General features: G+C 51.3%; 1 protein-coding gene across 1 annotated transcript; it reads left to right on the top strand.

Annotated features, from left to right (window-relative positions):
• Positions 1–7,126: 7,126 nt before the first annotated feature.
• Positions 7,127–18,089, top strand: LOC128831945 (small serum protein 2-like). The gene is made up of 4 exons (XM_054018900.1): positions 7,127–7,236; positions 13,611–13,704; positions 16,034–16,163; positions 17,922–18,089. Exons 1-4 carry the CDS (start codon positions 7,234–7,236, stop codon positions 18,034–18,036), a joined length of 342 nt encoding a protein of 113 aa, XP_053874875.1. The 5' UTR covers positions 7,127–7,233; the 3' UTR covers positions 18,037–18,089.
• The last annotated feature ends 363 nt before the right edge of the window (positions 18,090–18,452 follow it).

The raw sequence follows: 18,452 nt of genomic DNA, 5'->3' as shown, positions 1-18,452 counted from the left end.
AGGTAGCTAAGGTGATGCTGATTTTTAAAAAGGGCCACAGAGGTGATCCTGGCAATTACAGGTCGGTTAGCCTGACTCCAGCACCAGGCAAACTGGTAGAAACTATTGCAAATAGTTCACAGGGCAACACTGGTGCAGGGAGGTGAAAAGTACATTTCACTATTCCAGTTTCAGTGAATGGAGTCCCCCAAATTGTACAGAACTGATGGGGCTGTATCTCAGACGACAGACTTTCCATGTGGGCTGTTCACTTGGGTTAGCATTGCATTCTGCTCCGTTTTGCTCAGTTGTCACTAGTGCAAAGACAGGACCATTGTAAAATCCAAGCCACGCCAGTCATCAACCATTTATTAGCTTGTGAAATGGAACTGTTTTTAAAAATCCTTTTAACGCTCTCTGCATTAACTAGGTAATCCCAGCAGTGCCAAAATAACAGGAAAGAGAAAGCAAAGGGTGTTGCAAGGACCAATTAATGTTTGTTCAAATAAGCTGAAAATCAACAGCGCTGTATATTGGTCATTCTTATGTGCATGAAAATAAATACTGCCGGAATCCTTTCACTGAGAGCCACAGTCAAGAGCAAACTGTCTTTGTCACCAAATAAGCAGATTAGTCCTTTTTTTTTTTTTCCCACTTAATCAGCCATAACAGCTGACTCAACAATGAGACTAAATCAAACACACAAAAAGCACCCAGGGAAACAAAACTTGGGAGGCAGAGGGTGCTGACAAGCACCCAGCTCGGCACTCACAGAGCACATGACCATCCCCCCCACTAATCCTGAAGGGAATGAAGACATACCAACCCCCTCCTGAAAGCCCAATACACGTCAAACCAGAATGCAAACACCAGCTGAGAACAGAGAGGCCCAGAAGGGTCCTTACACAATACCCAGGTTTGGGGTGGACAATCAGTGACTCCCCCATTCAAGATGGGGACCCTAAACCCCTCCAGTATATTCTTAGATACTTACAGCACAACAGTCAATGCAGAACTGGTGGGGTGTAGGACTAGAGCTCCCCAAACCCCACTGCCATATGCAGTATGGGTCACCGCTAGATCCCAAAGCTCTTTTCAGCAGGCTCATGATCCCCATTTTACAGATGGGGCAAGGGAGGCACCAGCTGGCAAAGTGACTTGCCCAAGGTCACAAAGTAAGTGAGTGGCAGAGCAGGGAACAGAACCCAGGGGTCCTGCTTGCTAGGCTCCTGCTCAATGCACTAGGCAGAAGCCAGAGACCTCAGAACATGGTGCTCTAAGGCAGCAGCCCAGGGGAGAGGCCAAGAGGCATTAGTCTGTTCCTAGCTGCATACAATCTCGGGGGGGGGGGGGAATCCACAAGCCAATCTGTATATAAAACATAACTAACTGCCCCCCTGGGGCTGTCATTAGACTTGTTATCTGTGGGAAGAAAGGAAAAACTCCAGTCACCGTTCAATGTTTGTATCTGATTGTCCCTCCTGCCTCCTCTGCTGCCTGCAGTTTCTGTTTGTTCAATAGCCACTAGCTTCACTTTTCCCCGATACACATAAGAGATACTCCCCCTCTCCCCCCCCCCCCCCCCGGGGCTCTATTCCACGCAGAGCCTGGCAGGCTACATCACAGCATCCGAGGACATGACAGCCTGTAATTGCAGTTCCACAACTGCAGAAGCTTTTCCTCTCTGTGCAATCCAGGGGGGAGGCCGTATTATCGCAGTGAGATCTTGTGCTCTCAGTGGGAGAGTTCCCTCAACCAGGCACACTCAGCTGTATTCTTGGCAGCCTGTCTGGGCAGGTGTCTGTGGGCAGGAAAGCAACCCAGTCCTTGAGAGGTCTGTGCAAACATGCACAATCTAGTCCTCAAGCAGCCCCCAGACTTGGGAGACAAGCCTGGTGCAGGGGAGAGGGGCCTTGCTCGGCGAGACTCCGCTGCCCCTCACGCTGTCTCGGCCATAATGACTCCCCGGACGTCAAAGGCATTACGCCGAGTAGAACTCATGGGAGATGAGAATCAGGCCTCTCCCAGACTGGCCATTGCAGGCTGTGTGATGCTGGGCCAGGCATTCAGGCTGATATTTCAGGGTCTTAGAGACTATGAGGAGGAGCGTCGGGTATAAAAACAGAGAGCGAGAGAGAGCTTCCCTTGGCTGTGTTCCAGGACGAGGTGGGTTGAACAAAGCCCCGCTGTCGCCCGCCGTCCCCCCCACGTTTAGAGGTGCTGTTTCCCGAGTCTTCCCCCCCCCCCCCATTTCCCTGAACATGCCAGTGGCCACATCAGCTGCATCTTTCCCCGTCGCTGCTTCAGACTCCGGACAGATTGTGGAGAATTCTGCCCAAGCCTGACAATCTCTCGGTGGCTGGAACGCCTGGCTTCCCAATGGGTGCCCATGGCCGTTAGCCCAGCACATGAGGCTGTGCCACTCTGGCATATCCATTGGCTTGGGCCTGAGCTGCTGATGGCCTTTCTTTGTCAATGCCACCTGTTGGACCGACTGGTCTGGGGAGGCAGCAGCAGCAGTATGTCCCCAGGAAAGGGCCCGTGCAGCTATCCCGATTCCCACCACTGGGATTGGCACCGTCGGGAGCTGAGCCGAGACCTGACCTGTTGTCAGAGGGCGCTTGGTTTTCAAACATGGAGAGTGGACTCAAAACCCAGGGCCACCCGGGGGGCGGGGGAGCGGGCAAGTGGAGCAATTTGCCCCGGGCCCCGCAGGGGCCCCCACGAGAGTTTTCAGAGGGTCTTCGGTGGCAGGTCCTTCAGTGCCGCCGAATACACCCAGAGCGACCCGCTGCCGAAGACCCGGAGCTGACCCCACCAGCACCCTGCACATAACTGTGGACGCTTTGCAGGACCCCAGGCAGAGACACCTGCCATGAACAGTGAGGAGGAGATGGGCGGGGTGATGCAGTGTGGGGCTCAAACCATACCGTGAGTCAGGAGCTGTTTGAAATTCCTCTGGAGTCAAGCCAGTCCCTTCAAGCCAGCACAGATTAGCCCATTGCTGAAGGACAAGGGAGCTCGGGTAAGTTTGTACATGAATTATTCCCCATAGTAATTCTTCCCCTTCCACGGGAGGGGAGGGCGAAGGAGGAAGGGAGGTAAATGAGGTTTCAAGCAACCTCATTTACCTCCCTTCCTCCTTTGCCCTCCCCTCCCGTGACCTTCTTCGCCATTTAAAAATCGCACCCATCTGTGATGCTCGATGCTATTACGGTCACCACTTTTACAAGATTATGATACATTTTGTACGTGTGCCTTGTGAGGTATCATTTGAAAACTCCTAATCTGCTGAACGTTGTTGTCCTGGTAAAATGTGTGTATCAACACTGTCTGAGAAGTTATTAGATGCTCCTATATATTATCGGTATAACATGCTCCATTGTTAAGACAAGCAGGTCCAACCGAGATTTTCAGAGACAACCACGCAATAGCTCCCCAGCCAGATGTTCAAGGGTGATCACCGGCTTCCGCAGCTATTCTTCAGAACCGGGAAGGTGTAAACAAGAAATTTACATTTCATTTCAGAGACAGTTCAGACCTCACGTACACAAGAGACTGTTGGTCTGCACCCCGGCAGGGGTAATTCTCCAAGACAGGAGAGAGAATAAGAATGAGAGACAGGGGCCTCGTCCTCCCAGCTCTCTGCTCATGTCATCAATGAGCACCTGAAGGACCCTGAACTGGGGGAGGGGTTCCTGGCTGAAAGGAAACCCAACCTGTGAGCTATTACAACTTGTGGTGAGAGAAAGATACTTGCTTTAAATCCTACCAACGAAGCTGAAGGTCTACCGAGCAGTGGTGCTTCCAACTCTGCTGTGCGCCTGCGAGACGTGGACTGTCTATCGGAGTCATGCACGAAGGCTCAATCACTTCCACATTTCCTGTCTGCGAAAGCTTCTAAAAATCAGATGGCAGGACAAAGTGCCCGATACTGATGTCCTTACTAGAGCCAGTCTGCCGTCAGTTCACACTTGCTGATGAGAGCCCAGACCAGGTGGGACGGACATGTCGTGAGAATGTCAGACGAACGCATTCCTAAACAGCTCTTCCATGGAGAACTCACTCAGGGAAAGCACTCCCATGGAGGACAAAAGAAGCGGTTCAAGGACACGCTGAAGACCTCTTTGAAGTCCTTCGAGATCAACACCGCCACATGGGAAACCTTCGCACTGAACCGTTCAGCATGGCGCAGCTTCATTCACACAGGCAGTAATACCTCTGAGGCGAGGCGTATTGCTGAGGCTGAAAAAAAGCGTGAGCTGCGCAAGTCCAGAGCTGCTCGTACATCATTGACAGTGCCATTACATGTCTGCCCGACGTGTGACAGGACGTTCCACGCCCGAATCAGACTGATCAGTCATCTTCAGACGCACAGAGCCCGGTCATCGAAAGAATGAGTTATTGAGGTCTTCATCGATAACGATGGACGAACATCATTCGCTTGTTAAAGTTTAGGAATTCACTTGCATTTTTCTCTTTTTTTTTTCTAACCAATTCTGACTTTTATGCTTTATCACTTGTAGTCACGTAAGATCTCTCTTTCTGTCATTAATACACTTGTGTTATTGTTTTACCTTAACCAGTGTGAGTTTGAGTTAGTGTGTGGGAAACTCCATTAGGGATAACAGAGATGGTGCATTATCGTTTTCATTTGCTGAGCTTGTCCTGTCCAGGAGGATACCGTGCACTACAAGACACACATTTCTGGGGGAAAGTCTGGGACTAAGAATTTGCGGGTGTTGCCCTGTATGTAATTCATGAGTGACGGGTCAGAGTGCTCATGCATTTCGCTGGGAGTGAATTTCCTTGCTGAAAGCTGTGCGTGAGCAGAACCTGGAGAAGTGATTGTTCTCTAGCAAAGCAGTGTAAAGGAATCCCGTCGTTCAACAGTTCAGATTATACCCTATGTGTCACACCATCCCAGCCACCAACGTAGAGAACAAAGATGTTGACTTTTAATGGCATACTTTACTGGTATAATGTCAGAAAATAAAATGTATGGGAATACATTAAAAAAAATAGCCTGGCAGTCCAGTTATACCGTCCACATGAGAGCAGTGGCCTGTGCTTGGGTAGCGAGAGAAGAAACGGTCGGTGCCCACTTTGCAGTTGTTTGGTTTGATGGACTATGCAGGGGTGCTATCTGGGGTACTTTGTCTCTCTGAATAGGGACGTCCCTTTTGTCCTATTGAGAGCGCTCCATGAAATGTCCACGCAGATCCTCTGCAGTCCTCTCCCCAACACTTCTAGGGATGGCAGCCTTGTTTCTCCCCCCCCCCAACAGGGCACTTTGGCTCACCCCTCTGCGATGAGATCAGCTGGCCCCATTGCAGTAGACAGGCTAGCAGCAGACTAGCCCAGGGGGCTCTGGAAGGCCAGTAGTAGCTGGGTTCTCTGTGCCTTTGTCACCCTCAGGAGTCAGATCTCAGCCAAACTCACCCCTGCCCGTGAACCTATTGCCAATATTCACTGCTCGTGTCCTACACCCATGCCCAGCTTTTCACAGAACAGCTCTACCCTCCTCCCCACTAGGCCGTGCTCCCCATGTCTTGTGCTGTGAAGCGCTGCTGTGATGAGATGCTGCAAAGCCGACATGACAATTAGCATATAACGGGGATAACATAAGGGTGTTTTGAGACTTACCTTTCCCTTTTCATTGTGACTGTATATCTAATGAGCCGGTAGCTGAACCTGTCGGTGCTGTCAAGGTGGCTAGTACAAGGCTCTGTGAACCAGGGGAGGCTGGGCTCCCAGAATCACTGTTGGCATTTCAATATCCCCAGTTGTAATGCACCGGTTGGGGAAGAATGTCCCTGCTTCAGCTTTGAAAAGTCCTGTGTTCTTAAAGATACAAACATCATGCGCCATCCCTGGCCATGCTGATGTCAGCGACCCACCAGCACTTGCCTAGCCATGGAAAAGTCTCTCTTTCTGTTGATGCACTCAGTGGCAAGGGGGGGCTTGTGCCAGAATAGGGATGTGTGTGCCGTCCATCGCTCCAGCACAGTTCAGGCTGGGGACCGACTGGCTAAGAAGCAGTTCTGCAGAAAAGGACCTGGGGATTACAGTGGACGAGAAGCTGGATATGAGTCAGCAGTGTGCCCTTGTTGCCAAGAAGGCTAATGGCACTTTGGGCTGTATAAGTAGGGGCATTGCCAGCAGATCGAGGGAAGTAATTATTCCCCTCTATTCGGCACTGGTGAGGCCACATCTGGAGTACTGTGTCCAGTTTTGGGCCCCCCACTACAGAAGGGATGTGGAGAAATTGGAGAGAGTCCAGCGGAGGGCAACGAAAATGATTAGGGGCCTGGGGCACATGACTTACGAGGAGAGGCTGGGGGAACTGGGGTTATTTAGTCTGCAGAAGAGAAGAGTGAGGGGGGATTTGATAGCAGCCTTCAACTACCTGAAGGGGGGTTCCAAAGAGGATGGAGCTCAGCTGTTCTCAGTGGTGGCAGATGACAGAACAAGGAGCAATGGTCTCAAGTTGCAATGGGGGAGGTTTAGGTTGGATATTAGGAAAAACTTTTTCACTAGGAGGGTGGTGAAGCACTGGAATGGGTTACCTAAGGGAGGTGGTGGAATCTCCATCCTTAGAGGTTTTTGAGGCCCTGTCTGGGATGATTTAGCTGGGGTTAGTCCTGCTTTGAGCAGAGGGTTGGACTAGATACCTCCTGAGGTCTCTTCCAACCCTGATATTCTGTGATTCTATGATTCTAACGCAACCCAGAAGGGATTGGATTTCAGTGATGGGTGAAGGAGTATCTGTGTACATCATCGGTGAAGCATTTGGGGTTGGGAATAGGGCTATAGAAATGTAACTCATCTGCTGACAAACACCAGTAGTTCCTGGTGTCTCTACCCAGACCCAGCAGTTCCTTCTTCTTTCACAGGAGGTGAATGTTGTGATTTTTTTTTTTAGGCAGTGCCTCATCCTGATATTTTATGAGAAGATCCTGTTCCGAGTTTGGCCCATCCTTATCAGCAAACATCAGTGGCGGTAATAACATTTTGTCAGGTGCCCCAGGATCTCGGCACAAAATAAACAAACTCAGGAGCAAAGGTTCTCCTTTTTTGAAAGATGTTTGGGCACATTAGCTCCTCTAAAAGGGGAGGGAACAGCCAGGGTCCTCCTGCTAGACTATAAATCAAGGCAGCAGGTTCCTGACAGACCTCAGAGGGAACTGTCTGACCGTTGGAGCCATTTCTTAGCGAACTCCAGCTCTGTCTGTAGGACGCTGAAAAGCCAAGATGGTGAGTTGAACTTTCTGCTTTGGGCCATGATCTCTGTCTCTCTTCAGTCAGGGGTTTCTTTACTATGAAGAAATAACATTCAAGCCATCATCAGGTTACAGATGATCTAACTTGGAGGAATCTAAAGACTTCTCTCCATTAGGACACAGCCAAGCAAAGAACTGTTTTTTCAGTTCGGTGGCGGACCCGAAACATAAAAACAAAATTATTTTGGGTCAAAGATTTGTTTTGAAATAACAAGTCAGAATGTTCCTTTTTGACATGAAACGTTTCAGCTTTAAAATGTAATTTATTTTTGGCTGAAACTCTTTGCTGAATTCAACCTGAATTTGCCAATAGCTTCAGTCAATCCAAAACAGCATGTTTTTTGTGAATAAACTATTCCCCACCCCGCAAAAATTTGCCCATCTTAGCATTGGATGGTAATCTGAAATGCAACGATTACATCTGCTGACGAGAAAAAAGAGGGGGTGGGGGAAGGGAGAATCGGTCTTTACAAAATGTACATATGTGTAAGCGGGGAATGGTCCTGCTACTGGGGGGAACTTTCCTGGCTTACACATGACCCCAGTGAAGGGGGCTAGTGAAAGGATCTGACTCCTCGCTCCCACTCCCTTTACCCAGAGCCCTGCCTGACCTCAAGGGCTCCCCTTCCATCTCCTGGGTGGCAGAGTCCTCGTAACCCTGACGAGGCTGGGCCCAGGATTCCTGGGGGACTCAACCCCCAACCGTGTCGTGGTCACTTAGGACAGGGGCAGGGGTGTCCCCACTCCGGGGTGCTCTCTCTGCACTGGGCACCTCCCTGACCCACTGATCATTACATACAGTTCAAAACAAATACGATTTATTTAACAGCAACCAATTAAAAAAATAAGGAAAAAATGGGAAAGGTGAAAGGAAAACCCGTCACCCTGCTCTGTGGCCCGGGGACGTCACAACCAGCGTCTCGGGGATGTCAGGGAAGTTCAGTCTGTTCCCCACATGTCCCAGGCCCCTGCCCAGGCCCTGGCTGTGCTGCAAGGATGCTGCGGGTTGGACACTTGCTCTAGTGGTGGCCACACGCCCTCAGGCGCTAGGTGGCAGGGCCCTTCTTCCCAGTGTTGCCCCCGCCCCTTCGGGGTTACAATCCCCCTCCACATCTGGCCTGCAGGGCCTCTGGGCTGGGGGCATCTCCCTGCGCTGGGCCTGCTGCCCAGGGTCCCCCTCACTCTGCCCAGCTGCTCACCGCACCTGGCTCCAGACGGCTCCAGCCGCAGCCCAGCTGCTGCTCTGCCTCCAGCCCCCGGGGCTGCTTTTTCTGGCCCCTTTGGGTGCTGCAGCTCTGCTCCCAGCACAGGTCTGCTCTCTGGGCTGCTTCTGTGGTTCTCTCTGGCTCTGGCTGGCACAGCTCTGCTCCCCAGCTCAGCTTGGCCCCCACTGTCTCCTTAGCTGGGGCCCACTCTGCCACCTCCCACGTAGGAAGCCCACCCCCCAGCCTCCTGACTCCCCTATTAGCCTGCCCGCCCTGTTAATCAGGCTGACCTGGAGCATTGGCCTCTCCCCATTGCCCCTGGGGACTGTCAATCTCAGGGTCCTGATTTCTCATCCACTCTTCCTCTCTCTTTTGGTGCTGGGAGCAGCCAACCAGTCCACCCCCACTGCATGTTATTAAGAGGCCAACAGTCCCCTGACATGCAATGCTGAAGGGAGAGCAAGGATTAATGCAGTGCCAGCTTTCTGCTAAACCCTCCATAAACCATCCTTTGTCCTGAGTCCCGGTCATGGACTGCAAGGCCAGAAGGGACCGTTGTGCTCTAGTATCAGTACCCTTGTCCTTAGTTTTGTACAGTGCTATAAGTGTTTAGACGTGATTTCTTGGGTTGTTTCTCATCTCATCCACCCTGTTCTGCCTGAGGAGCAGAGCTCACATGCTTTTGTGGTGATGGAAACAGGCTACGTTCGCTAGAGCCAGGGCCGGCTCCAGGCACCAGCTTAACAAGCAGGTGCTTGGGGAGGCACCTGCGGCAATTCGGGGGCGGCAGGTCCCTCACTCCCTCTAGGAGTGAAGGACCTGCTGCTGAACTGCTGCCGCCGCCGATTGCGGCTTTTTTTTTTTTTTTTTTGCTTGGGGCGGCAGAAATGCTGGAGCCGGCCCTGGCTAGAGCAAGCAGCCCAGATCTCCCAGTCACGGGGGTGGTAGGTTTGTAGAAATTTTGGTGGTGCCCAGAACCCTCCCCCGCAAACTCCATGCCCTCCCCGCCCCCAAGCTCCACCCCTCACCTGCCTAAGGCTCTGGGAGGGAGTTTGGGTCGGGGGAGGAGGTCTGGGGGGATGCAGGAGGGGGTGAGGGGTGCAGGCTCTGGGACGGAGTTTGGGGATGGGAGGGGGTGTAGAGGGATTGGGTGCAGGGATGAGGGGTGTGGGGTTCATGATGCAGGAGGTGGCTCAGGGCTGTGGCAGAGGGTTAGGGTGTGGGGGGATGAGGGCTGTGGTTGGGGATGAGGTGTTTGGGGTGTGGGAGGGGCTCAGGGCTGGGGCAGAGGGATGGGGTGCGGGGGGGGTGAGGGATCTGGCTGGGGGTGTGGGCTCTGGGGTGGGGCAGGGCTGGGGATGAGTTTGGGGTGCAGGAGGCTGCCCTGGGGCTGGGGCCAGAGAGGACTCCCCCAGCCCTCTCCCTGCTGGCAGCAGTGAGCTCTGGCCCCCCACATCCCTATCCCCATCCCCACTCACCTTGCACCACTGTCACTGCACATGCTCCTAGGGCCCCTCTCAGGTCCAGGAAGCCCCTTCACTTCCCCTGTGGTGGGTGTTGGGGGGGTGGGAGTACCTGCTATCACATGTGCGCCTCCTCCCCTGCTGCTGCCCCTCACTGTAGCCTCACTGGGAGTGAGGGATGGGGCTGCCCCTTGCCCAGCATGGGGCAGGAGCGGTGACTGCCGGCGGGGGGGCCCTGTGCTGGTGGAGGGTCCTGCTGGAAAATGTAAGGGTCCGAGACGGAAGGGCAGAGTAAGGGCAGCCTGCCCTGCCACTAGCGGATGGGTGGCGCTAGGACCCTGTGGCGGCAGTTGATGTTGGGAGCAAGGAGCTGCAGGGGAGAGGCAGGGACGGTTTGGGGGAGGCACGTGGGGGCCGGGGGAGAGACCCCAAACATTGGTGGAGCCAGGCCCTGGGCCCTGAATATTGCTGGGGCCCAGGTACCATGGGCCCATACAACTCGTCGCCCCTGCCCAGTCAATAGGTAGGTAGAGAGAGGGTGTGCAGAAAGGTGGCCAGGCAGCAGCTCCACACTGGGACAGGCTGCCCAGCGCTATGACAGTGCGGCCCGCGAGCACCGTTCCCACGGAATCCCCTCCCAGGAGTCCCCGTAGGGCTGCCTGTTGTTCTGACGTATTGGGCCTGGGTTTAAATGCCCAATTCTAAGGTCCCTTCAAGTGGAAGTGTTGTAGCCAAGCAAAAGCCGTAGCTTTTCAAACGTCAGTCAGCCAGGGAAACCTCCAAAGGAAGGAGATTCTAGAGCCCAAGAACTGAAGTCCAAGAGAGTACATTTGCACTGCAAAAAATGACCCGCAGCAGTGAGTGTCAGACCTGGGTCGACTGACTCCGGCTCACAGCTAACAATAGTCCTGGAGATGCCTGGGCTGAAGCTGGAGCTTGGGCTTTGAGACCCGGTACGTGGGGAGGGTCTCAAAGCCAGGCCTCCAGGCCAAGCCTGAATATCTACACGGCTCTCTTCAGCCCTGTGAGTCTGAGTCCCTGACACGCGCTGCCATGGGGCTGCTTTTTCAGTGTAGACCTACTCAGAGAACACGGTTAGGGCCCGATCCTGCGCTCCCTAGTTGGACACAAAAATCTCTGCCCCCCTCAGGACCAAACAGATCTTTGTTGTGACTTTCCCGCTGCTTCATCTTGTAGCTGCTGAGGGCAGCGGGCGTGCGTTGGGAGAAGCCTCTGGCTCACTCTGGCATGGCTGTGATGGGACCCAAAGGGAAATGTGCCTCATGCAGACGGGCAGATTAGCATTATGGCCAGGAGGGATTGTGAAAAAGGGAGGAGTTAAGGGGTACTCTGGGAGGACTGTCCCCCACACTAAGAGAATGAGTGGTTATAAACAAGGGATGAGATTTTCAGAGGTTCCCAGTCAATGGAACTTGTGCTCCTTTGGAAAATCGCACCCAGTGGCATTGGGTACAATCCCATGGGGGTAGAATGCCTCCTGCTGTGGGGACTTTTACCTTCCTGCTCCATGCTTTGCACCAGGCTGGGGGAGTCCTTTACCCATGTTATTCGTCTCTGCCGGTAACCCAGGCAGTCTGAAAACAAACGTAGCTTTCACATTGCAGCGCTCATTTGAGCTGCTGTTTGATGATGATACAGCTGATCATTGTAAAGCCTGGGGGTTCTTTAGATAATAAAATAAAATGATACTAATAATGTCCCCTCCCCTCTGGGTCACTGGTTCCAATCCAGCCCAGGCTGGTAAGACAGAACGTTGTTGCCGCCTTGTAGCTGTTTGGCTGGCGTGAGCTGAGTTTTGTCAAGAAAACACACGTCTGCCTGTGCCCCATACCAGGCAGGCAGCTGTCCACATGGCAAAAACTGCCAATCTCACAGCTGGGGTTAATTGATTCACTCGTTGGCAGACTCAGCGGAGAACTCAAGGTTTGAATGGGCTCAGTCCTGGGGACGAACTGTCCACAGTAGAGATATGTCTATTGGGCGCAAGCAAACAACGTGTGTTTTAATGATGTCAGTGTAGACATCTAGGAACAAAGAACGCCGGCTGGGAGACTCTGTCCTGGGAAGCAGGGACCCCGGCAAAGATTTGGGGTTGTGGTAGATAATCCGCTCCCAGTGAGACACCGTGGTCAAAAGAGCTAGTGACATCCAGGGATGTGGAAAAATCGAAAGAGTCCAGCGGAGGGCAACAACAATCATTAGGGGGCTGGAGCACATGACTTATGAGGAGAGACTGAGGGAACTGGGCTTGTTTAGTCTGCAGAAGAGAAGAGTGAGGGGGGATTTGATAGCTGCTTTCAACTACTTGAAAGGGGGTTCCAAAGAGGATGGATCTAGACTGTTCTCAGTGGTAGCAGATGACAGAACAAGGAGAAATGGTCTCAAGTTGCAGTGGGGGAGGTCTTGGTTGGATATTAGGAAACACTATTTCACTAGGAGGGTGGTGAAGCACTGGAATGGGTTCCCTAGGGAGGTGGTGGAATCTCCTTCCTTAGAGGTTTTTAAGGCCCGGCTTCACAGTCCTGGCTGGAATGATTTAGTTGGGAATTGGTCCTGCTTTGAGCAGGGAGTTGGACTAGATACCTTCTGAGGTCCCTTCCAACCCTGATATTCTATGATGCATAACAGGGGAATCTGGAGTAGGAGTTGAAAGGTGATGTCACCTCTGTATTTGGCTGTAGCACAACTGCTGCTGGGATCCTGTGTCCAGTTCTGGTGCCTACAATCCAAGCAGGATGTTGATAAATTGGAGAGGAGGGCAGAGAAGAGCCACGAGAATGATTAAAGAATTAGAAAACCTGCCTGAGAGTGAGAGACACAAGGACCTTAATGTATTTAGCTTAACAAAGAGAAGGTCAAGGGGTGACTTGATCCCAGCCTATAGGTATCTACACGGGGAACAAAGATTTGATACTGGGCTCTTCAGTCTAGCAGAAAAAGGTCTGACATCATCCAATGGCTGGGAGTTGAAGCTAGACAAATTCAGACTGGAAACAAGATGTAAATTTTGAACAGTGAGAGTAATTAACAACTGGAACAACTCACCCAGGGTTGTTGTGGATTCTCCATCCCTGACAAGGTTTAAATCAAGACTGGCTGTTTTTCTAACAGATCTGCACCAGGAATTATTGTGGGGGACGTTTCATGGCCTGTGTTGTACAGCAAGTCCGACTAGATGAGCACAACAGTCCCGTCTGGCCTTCAAAGCTATGAAAGTCAGGGTTAGCGCACATTGGCAGGCAGGGGGCTTGGAACAATTTTTATAGTGGAGGTGCTGAGAGCCATTGAACCAAACTGTAAACCCTGGATATAATGGAAACCACTTCCAGCCAGGGGGTGCGGCAGCACCTCCTGCACCCCTAGTTCTGGCCCCTCTGTTGGCAGGACAGTGTGGGGACGCTCGCATGGTCTCTGTTTGTGCTGGACCTACTCTGTAGTTTGCAGTCTGCCAAGGTTTGCTGGAGGGACACACCAAGAGAATAGCTCCTTGCTTGCTTTCATGAGAACTATGCCCATTCTTGTACAGCTGCTGGTTAAGGCTGCAACAGAGTGGGCTGCATGTTCTGAATGCAGCTGGGTGTTGGAGGGCAGGAACTCCAGGGTGGTTCTGTAGGGAAGTTGTGAAGCTGTTTCCATGAGTTCTGTTGCATCTTTTGCAGAAGACCCTGCTCTGTCTGACCGTGCTCTCTGCCAGCCTGGCTGTCTGCCACGGAGCCTGCTTTCTGATGAACAACAAAGTGCAGATAAAAGAGGGTAAAGTTATAATTATTAACTGAGGTTGTTTGGCACAAGTGGCAGAATCTGAGCTAGTCCCAGACAAGCCGTGGGCCTTGCAGGCCAGGAGAGAAGTGCCTTGCTGGAGCTGTGGGTGAGACGGCAGGCCAGGACTCAGGTGCAGCATTTGTTTGTACCAAATGTCTGGGTCTAGCCAGTGTTATGAGCCCTTCACTGTCCTGTGTCTTTGTCTTTCCATGCGCTTTCATGGACACATGCCCACATGTACACTCACAGCCACTCTGCAGAGTGGGTCTCTGGTCTGCTGCACCCATACGAGAAAGAGCCCAGGAGCCAAGGAATTTCTTCTTTCACAAGGTGAACTTCCTTCTCCTCACAGCTGAGATCTGGCCATTACAGATTCCAGGTGGCTCTCCGTTACACAGTAACCTTCAGAAATAAACCAAGTCAAGTTTATGAAACTCATTACTCTTCTCTTGAGGCCGTTACTCCCAGCAAGTCCCTGGCAGCGTGTGCAGGGTGAGAACAGGGCACTTTGCCAGCACTGCTGCCAGGCTCATACAAAGGCATTTGATCAGCAGTCTGCTGGGGCTTATTAAAGAGACGGTCAAAAGGCAGAAATGGAGCACGGGCATGCGGCTTAAGTGCTGCTGCAGTTCTGAAAAGCCTTTCCAGGAAGGTGAAGCCACACTCCTGAGTGTTTCAATTAGCAAAGCACGTTAATTAGCAAAGTAATTATGTTACAGGCCCCGGTACCTAATAGGATTGGTATTTACCCCCCTGCCAAATGTACATCATATATCTTAAGCAGACCGGTGCAGATAATGGATTTGTCAGTTTCCTGGCAGTGCGGAAAACTTTTTTAAAACATTGTTTCAGGTCAAACCAAAAATGAAATGTTTGATTAATTGAAAAGTTTAAAAAACCAAAAACCAAAACCCAACTCATTTTGGGTCGAACAAAATGTTTTGTTTCAAGCTTGAACGTTTTTTTAAAGTTTTGACTTTTTTAGAATTATTTTTCTTTGTTTTATTCATCACAATACAATTTGGTGAAACCGACATGAACTCATGACATGTTTTGGTGTCACCTCATCTGCCTTTTTCACCCAGCGCTAATCCTAAGGCACCAGGAGTGGGTAATTATGATGGATGGGTGAAATGGGTTAGTTCAAAACGCAAGACACTTGAGTAGTAAGTAGCACTCGGCACATTCCCAGCACCTTCCACATGAGGCTGTAACTCACATTACAAACATGAGAGTGAAATTTACCCTGCAAAGAAGGCCAGCATGATGCCTATGAACCATCAAAGGGTCAGACTGAATTTCAAAGGAGTCTACAGGAGTTAGCCATTCAAGTCCCATTGAATTTCAGTCTGGCCTAGGTCTTTCAGGGCTTATGTGGGATTTTGGTGGTGCACAGACCTGGTGCTAGCTCTCCGCTTAGGGGTGAGTTTCACTCTTTAATGAGTTAAGACTCACAGGATCCCAGTGAGGCAGGAACCTTTCCCCAAAACTGAATCAAAACTTTATGTTGGGGGTGAAAATACCTGGTGAACTTTGAGTTTGTTTACTTGTCGTTTTCTGGCCTCATCCCACCTGCCCAAACTGCTGAAACACTGCCTGAGGCACCAGACCAGGGAGCACTGAAATTCCCCAGAGCTTGGTCTTGAGATCCTACTTGATTTCCACCCAAAAAGGGTTTCAAGGTGTGCAGGTCCCCATCAAAACATCTGGATCCTGTTCCAAACTGAGTGGAGCTAGTTCAGCTCTTTGCAAGACAAGCCCTTCCCTGTCAGCCCATACGTTACTGGGTTCGATACAGAAGTTGCTGGGTGAAGTTCTATGGCCTGTGCCAGGCAGTAGGTCAGACTAGATGATTATGGGCCCAAAAATCTACAACTCAATTGTCCTTTGAATAATATTTATTTACCCCCTTCCTTGTAGCTCGATCTCACCTTCTAATAGCTTTGGACTAAACCCTGCGCTCCTCGCATTGCATTCCAGGGGAGTTTTAAACAGAATAAGGGTTTCTGGAGTGGTCCCTTTAGTTGCAGTTTGAGGTACCGGGGTTGCCATGTGTGGAAGGGCTGGAGTGTATCTTATTATCTTACAGAGACAAGGTGGGGGAGGTAATACCTTTTATTGGACCAACTTCTGTGGGTGAGAGAGACAAGCTTTTGAGCTACATGGAGCTCTTCTGGAGATCTGAGAAAGGAGCACTGAGCATCAAGGTGGAACAGATAACTCAGCACAAGTTATTAGCACATCTATGTCTCCCTAACGTCCTGGGGCCAACCTGGCTACAACATCACTGCCTACCCCAATGGACAATATCTTTTTGTAGGTGAACTGGTGTTTCCGCAAGCGTGTTTGGATCCTTTAGATAAAAGTGAGCACCCAGTTGGAGCCACCTGGAATTCCCGTCACTGCCTGAGGTGCACCTGTGAGGGCATGACCATGTCATGCTGTACAAGGTAGGTAACGCCTGAAGGCCTTAGTTTGCCAATCAATTTGAAAAGTCTTGCCAAAAAGAGGCTGGACCTTGAACAGAGCTCTGGAAAATGATACCATCCTCTTCTAAGGAGCAGGAGCTTCCAGCAGATTGCATGGGATATGTTTGGGCTGGTCGGTGGCCTGGGGCTCGGGCCGGTGACCAGGCCGGGACTCAGGGCGGCTGGGGCGGGGCTCCTCTGGCACGGTCGGGGGCTCGGGGCTCCAGCGGGGGAGCGGAGAGGAAGGGGCGGGGTAGGGGCAGGGACAGAGGTTAGCTCCAAGAACGGGGGGTTCACACACCACCCACGCGGCTGCCTCACACCCAGCAGAAGAGGGAGACCATTCAGGGCCAGCCCTGCTCATCCCTGGAGCCAGCCTCAGTGGGCAGAGACTGCTCCGGAAAGCTCTTTGAAGTGTGCAAGGTTGTACTGCTCTTTTGTGGCTAGAGCCCGCAGAGGCAATACACCTGAAGGTTTGCTGGGACCCTTGGCACACTCAGCCAGGCGGTCTGCATGGCTGCTTCCGTCATAATGTGCGATCTATGGAACAATGGTGTCGGCTGTCAGCAGACAGGGCTTCATTACGGTGCTGTCCAGCAGAAAGTGTCAATGCCCATCGCCGGTCTAGGAACAGATGCGGACAAAGCTAAGGGGGAGGGGCACGATATGCTGCCAGAGACAAAATAAAACATAACAGGGGGCACATGATAACAGTCAGCAAGTTCATACAAGGTTGTGACAAGCAGGCGGATGGAAACCTGTTCTTGTTAGAGCTCTGAGGACAGGACAAGAAGCAATGGGTTTAAATTGCAGCAAGGGAGGTTTAGGTTGGACATTAGGAAAAACTTCTGAACTGTCAGGGTGGTTAAACACTGGAATAAATTGCCCAGGGAGGTTGTGGAGTCTCCATCACTGTAGGTTTTAAGAGCAGGTTAGACAAACACCTGTCAGGGATGGTCGAGATAATACCTAGTCCTGCTGAGAGTGCAGGGGACTGGACCAGAAGATCTCCCAAGGTCCCTTCCAGTCCTACATTTCTAGGATTCTATAATAATGCAGCATTTGGCAGGCTTCAAGCAGTGAGGTTTCCTGCTAGTTGTAGCATGTCCAGCACTCTTGCAGAGTTTCCAGAGACTTCTTTTGACCCCTTTTGGCAACACCCGTGGCTGTTTCCTGTCACTCTTTGTCAGGGGGTTCTTCAGTGTACGTTCAACCATCATCATATTTGTGGATAACACTGAAATGTGGGGCATCAAAGCCACAGGAGGACAAACCCAAACTGCAAAGTGATTGGAGCAGTGGTGGGTGCAAGCAGTGATGGGAGATTCAGTGCTAATAAATACAGGGCTTGATCCTCAGCTGGTGTCAATTAGCGTAGCTCCACTTAAATCAATGAGCAATGCTGAGTTATACCTGCTGAGGATCTGAGCCATAAAGTACTATACTAAACCCAGGGAGAGACAATAAACAGCCCAAATGAGGGGACAGTCTCCTTAATCTTGACCTAAGTTACTACTTCATGTCACATCCCGTGTGGCCTTGGAACCTAAGAATATGCACAACTACGCACTACATGTGTTCCCAAGCAGGGCTAGGATCAGACTAAGGTTGGCAGGGCAGGATTCACCCCAGGCTCTGTATTTGAAGAAGTGCTCCATATGTTTGAGGGCATTTGTGCTCGTGCATAGTCTCTATGGTGTGTATCTCACTGGTCTCTCCTGCTCTCTCCCTCTCTTCTAGATATGGCGGCGTCGTGAAGGCCCCCGAAGGGTGTGAAGCAACCATTGATGAGGAGCAGTGTGAATATAAATTCCATAAGAAGAATGACCCCTTTGCGCCATGCACCCCATTTTAAAAACATGCCGTTTCCAGCAGGGGAAAGTAAATAAATCGCATGTTTGCATCTGACTCCTTGTAGATGTCTGTGTTCTCTTGGGGGAATGTTGGGAATTCCAGAAAGAGGGATCTGTTCTGGGTATGGGCATGTGGGGGCTTTAGTCTGGAATTCTCTCATCTCTGTGGATGAGGGGAAAGCAGTGGATGTGTTATTCCTTGACTTTAGCAAAGCTTTTGATACAGTCTCCCACAGTATTCTTGCCGCCAAGTTAAAGAAGTATGGGCTGGATGAATGGACTGTAAGGTGGATAGAAAGCTGGCTAGATCGTCGGGCTGAACGGGTAGTGATCAATGGCTCCATGTCTAGTTGGCAGCCGGTTTCAAGCCGAGTGCCCCAAGGGTCGGTCCTGGGGCCGGTTTTGTTTAATATCTTTA

The sequence above is a fragment of the Malaclemys terrapin genome, chromosome 2, assembly GCF_027887155.1.
Source record: "Malaclemys terrapin pileata isolate rMalTer1 chromosome 2, rMalTer1.hap1, whole genome shotgun sequence".
Classification (NCBI taxonomy): Eukaryota; Metazoa; Chordata; order Testudines; family Emydidae; genus Malaclemys; species Malaclemys terrapin.
The sequence above is the reverse complement of the archived record's forward strand: the minus strand, read 5'-3'. Positions and strand labels throughout refer to the sequence as shown.

Coding starts and splice junctions, on each gene's coding strand:
- LOC128831945 (XM_054018900.1), top strand. Junction 13,705..16,033: donor CAAAGTGCAGATAAAAGAGG/GTAAAGTTATAA, acceptor ATCTTTTTGTAG/GTGAACTGGTGTTTCCGCAA. Junction 16,164..17,921: donor ACCATGTCATGCTGTACAAG/GTAGGTAACGCC, acceptor CCTCTCTTCTAG/ATATGGCGGCGTCGTGAAGG.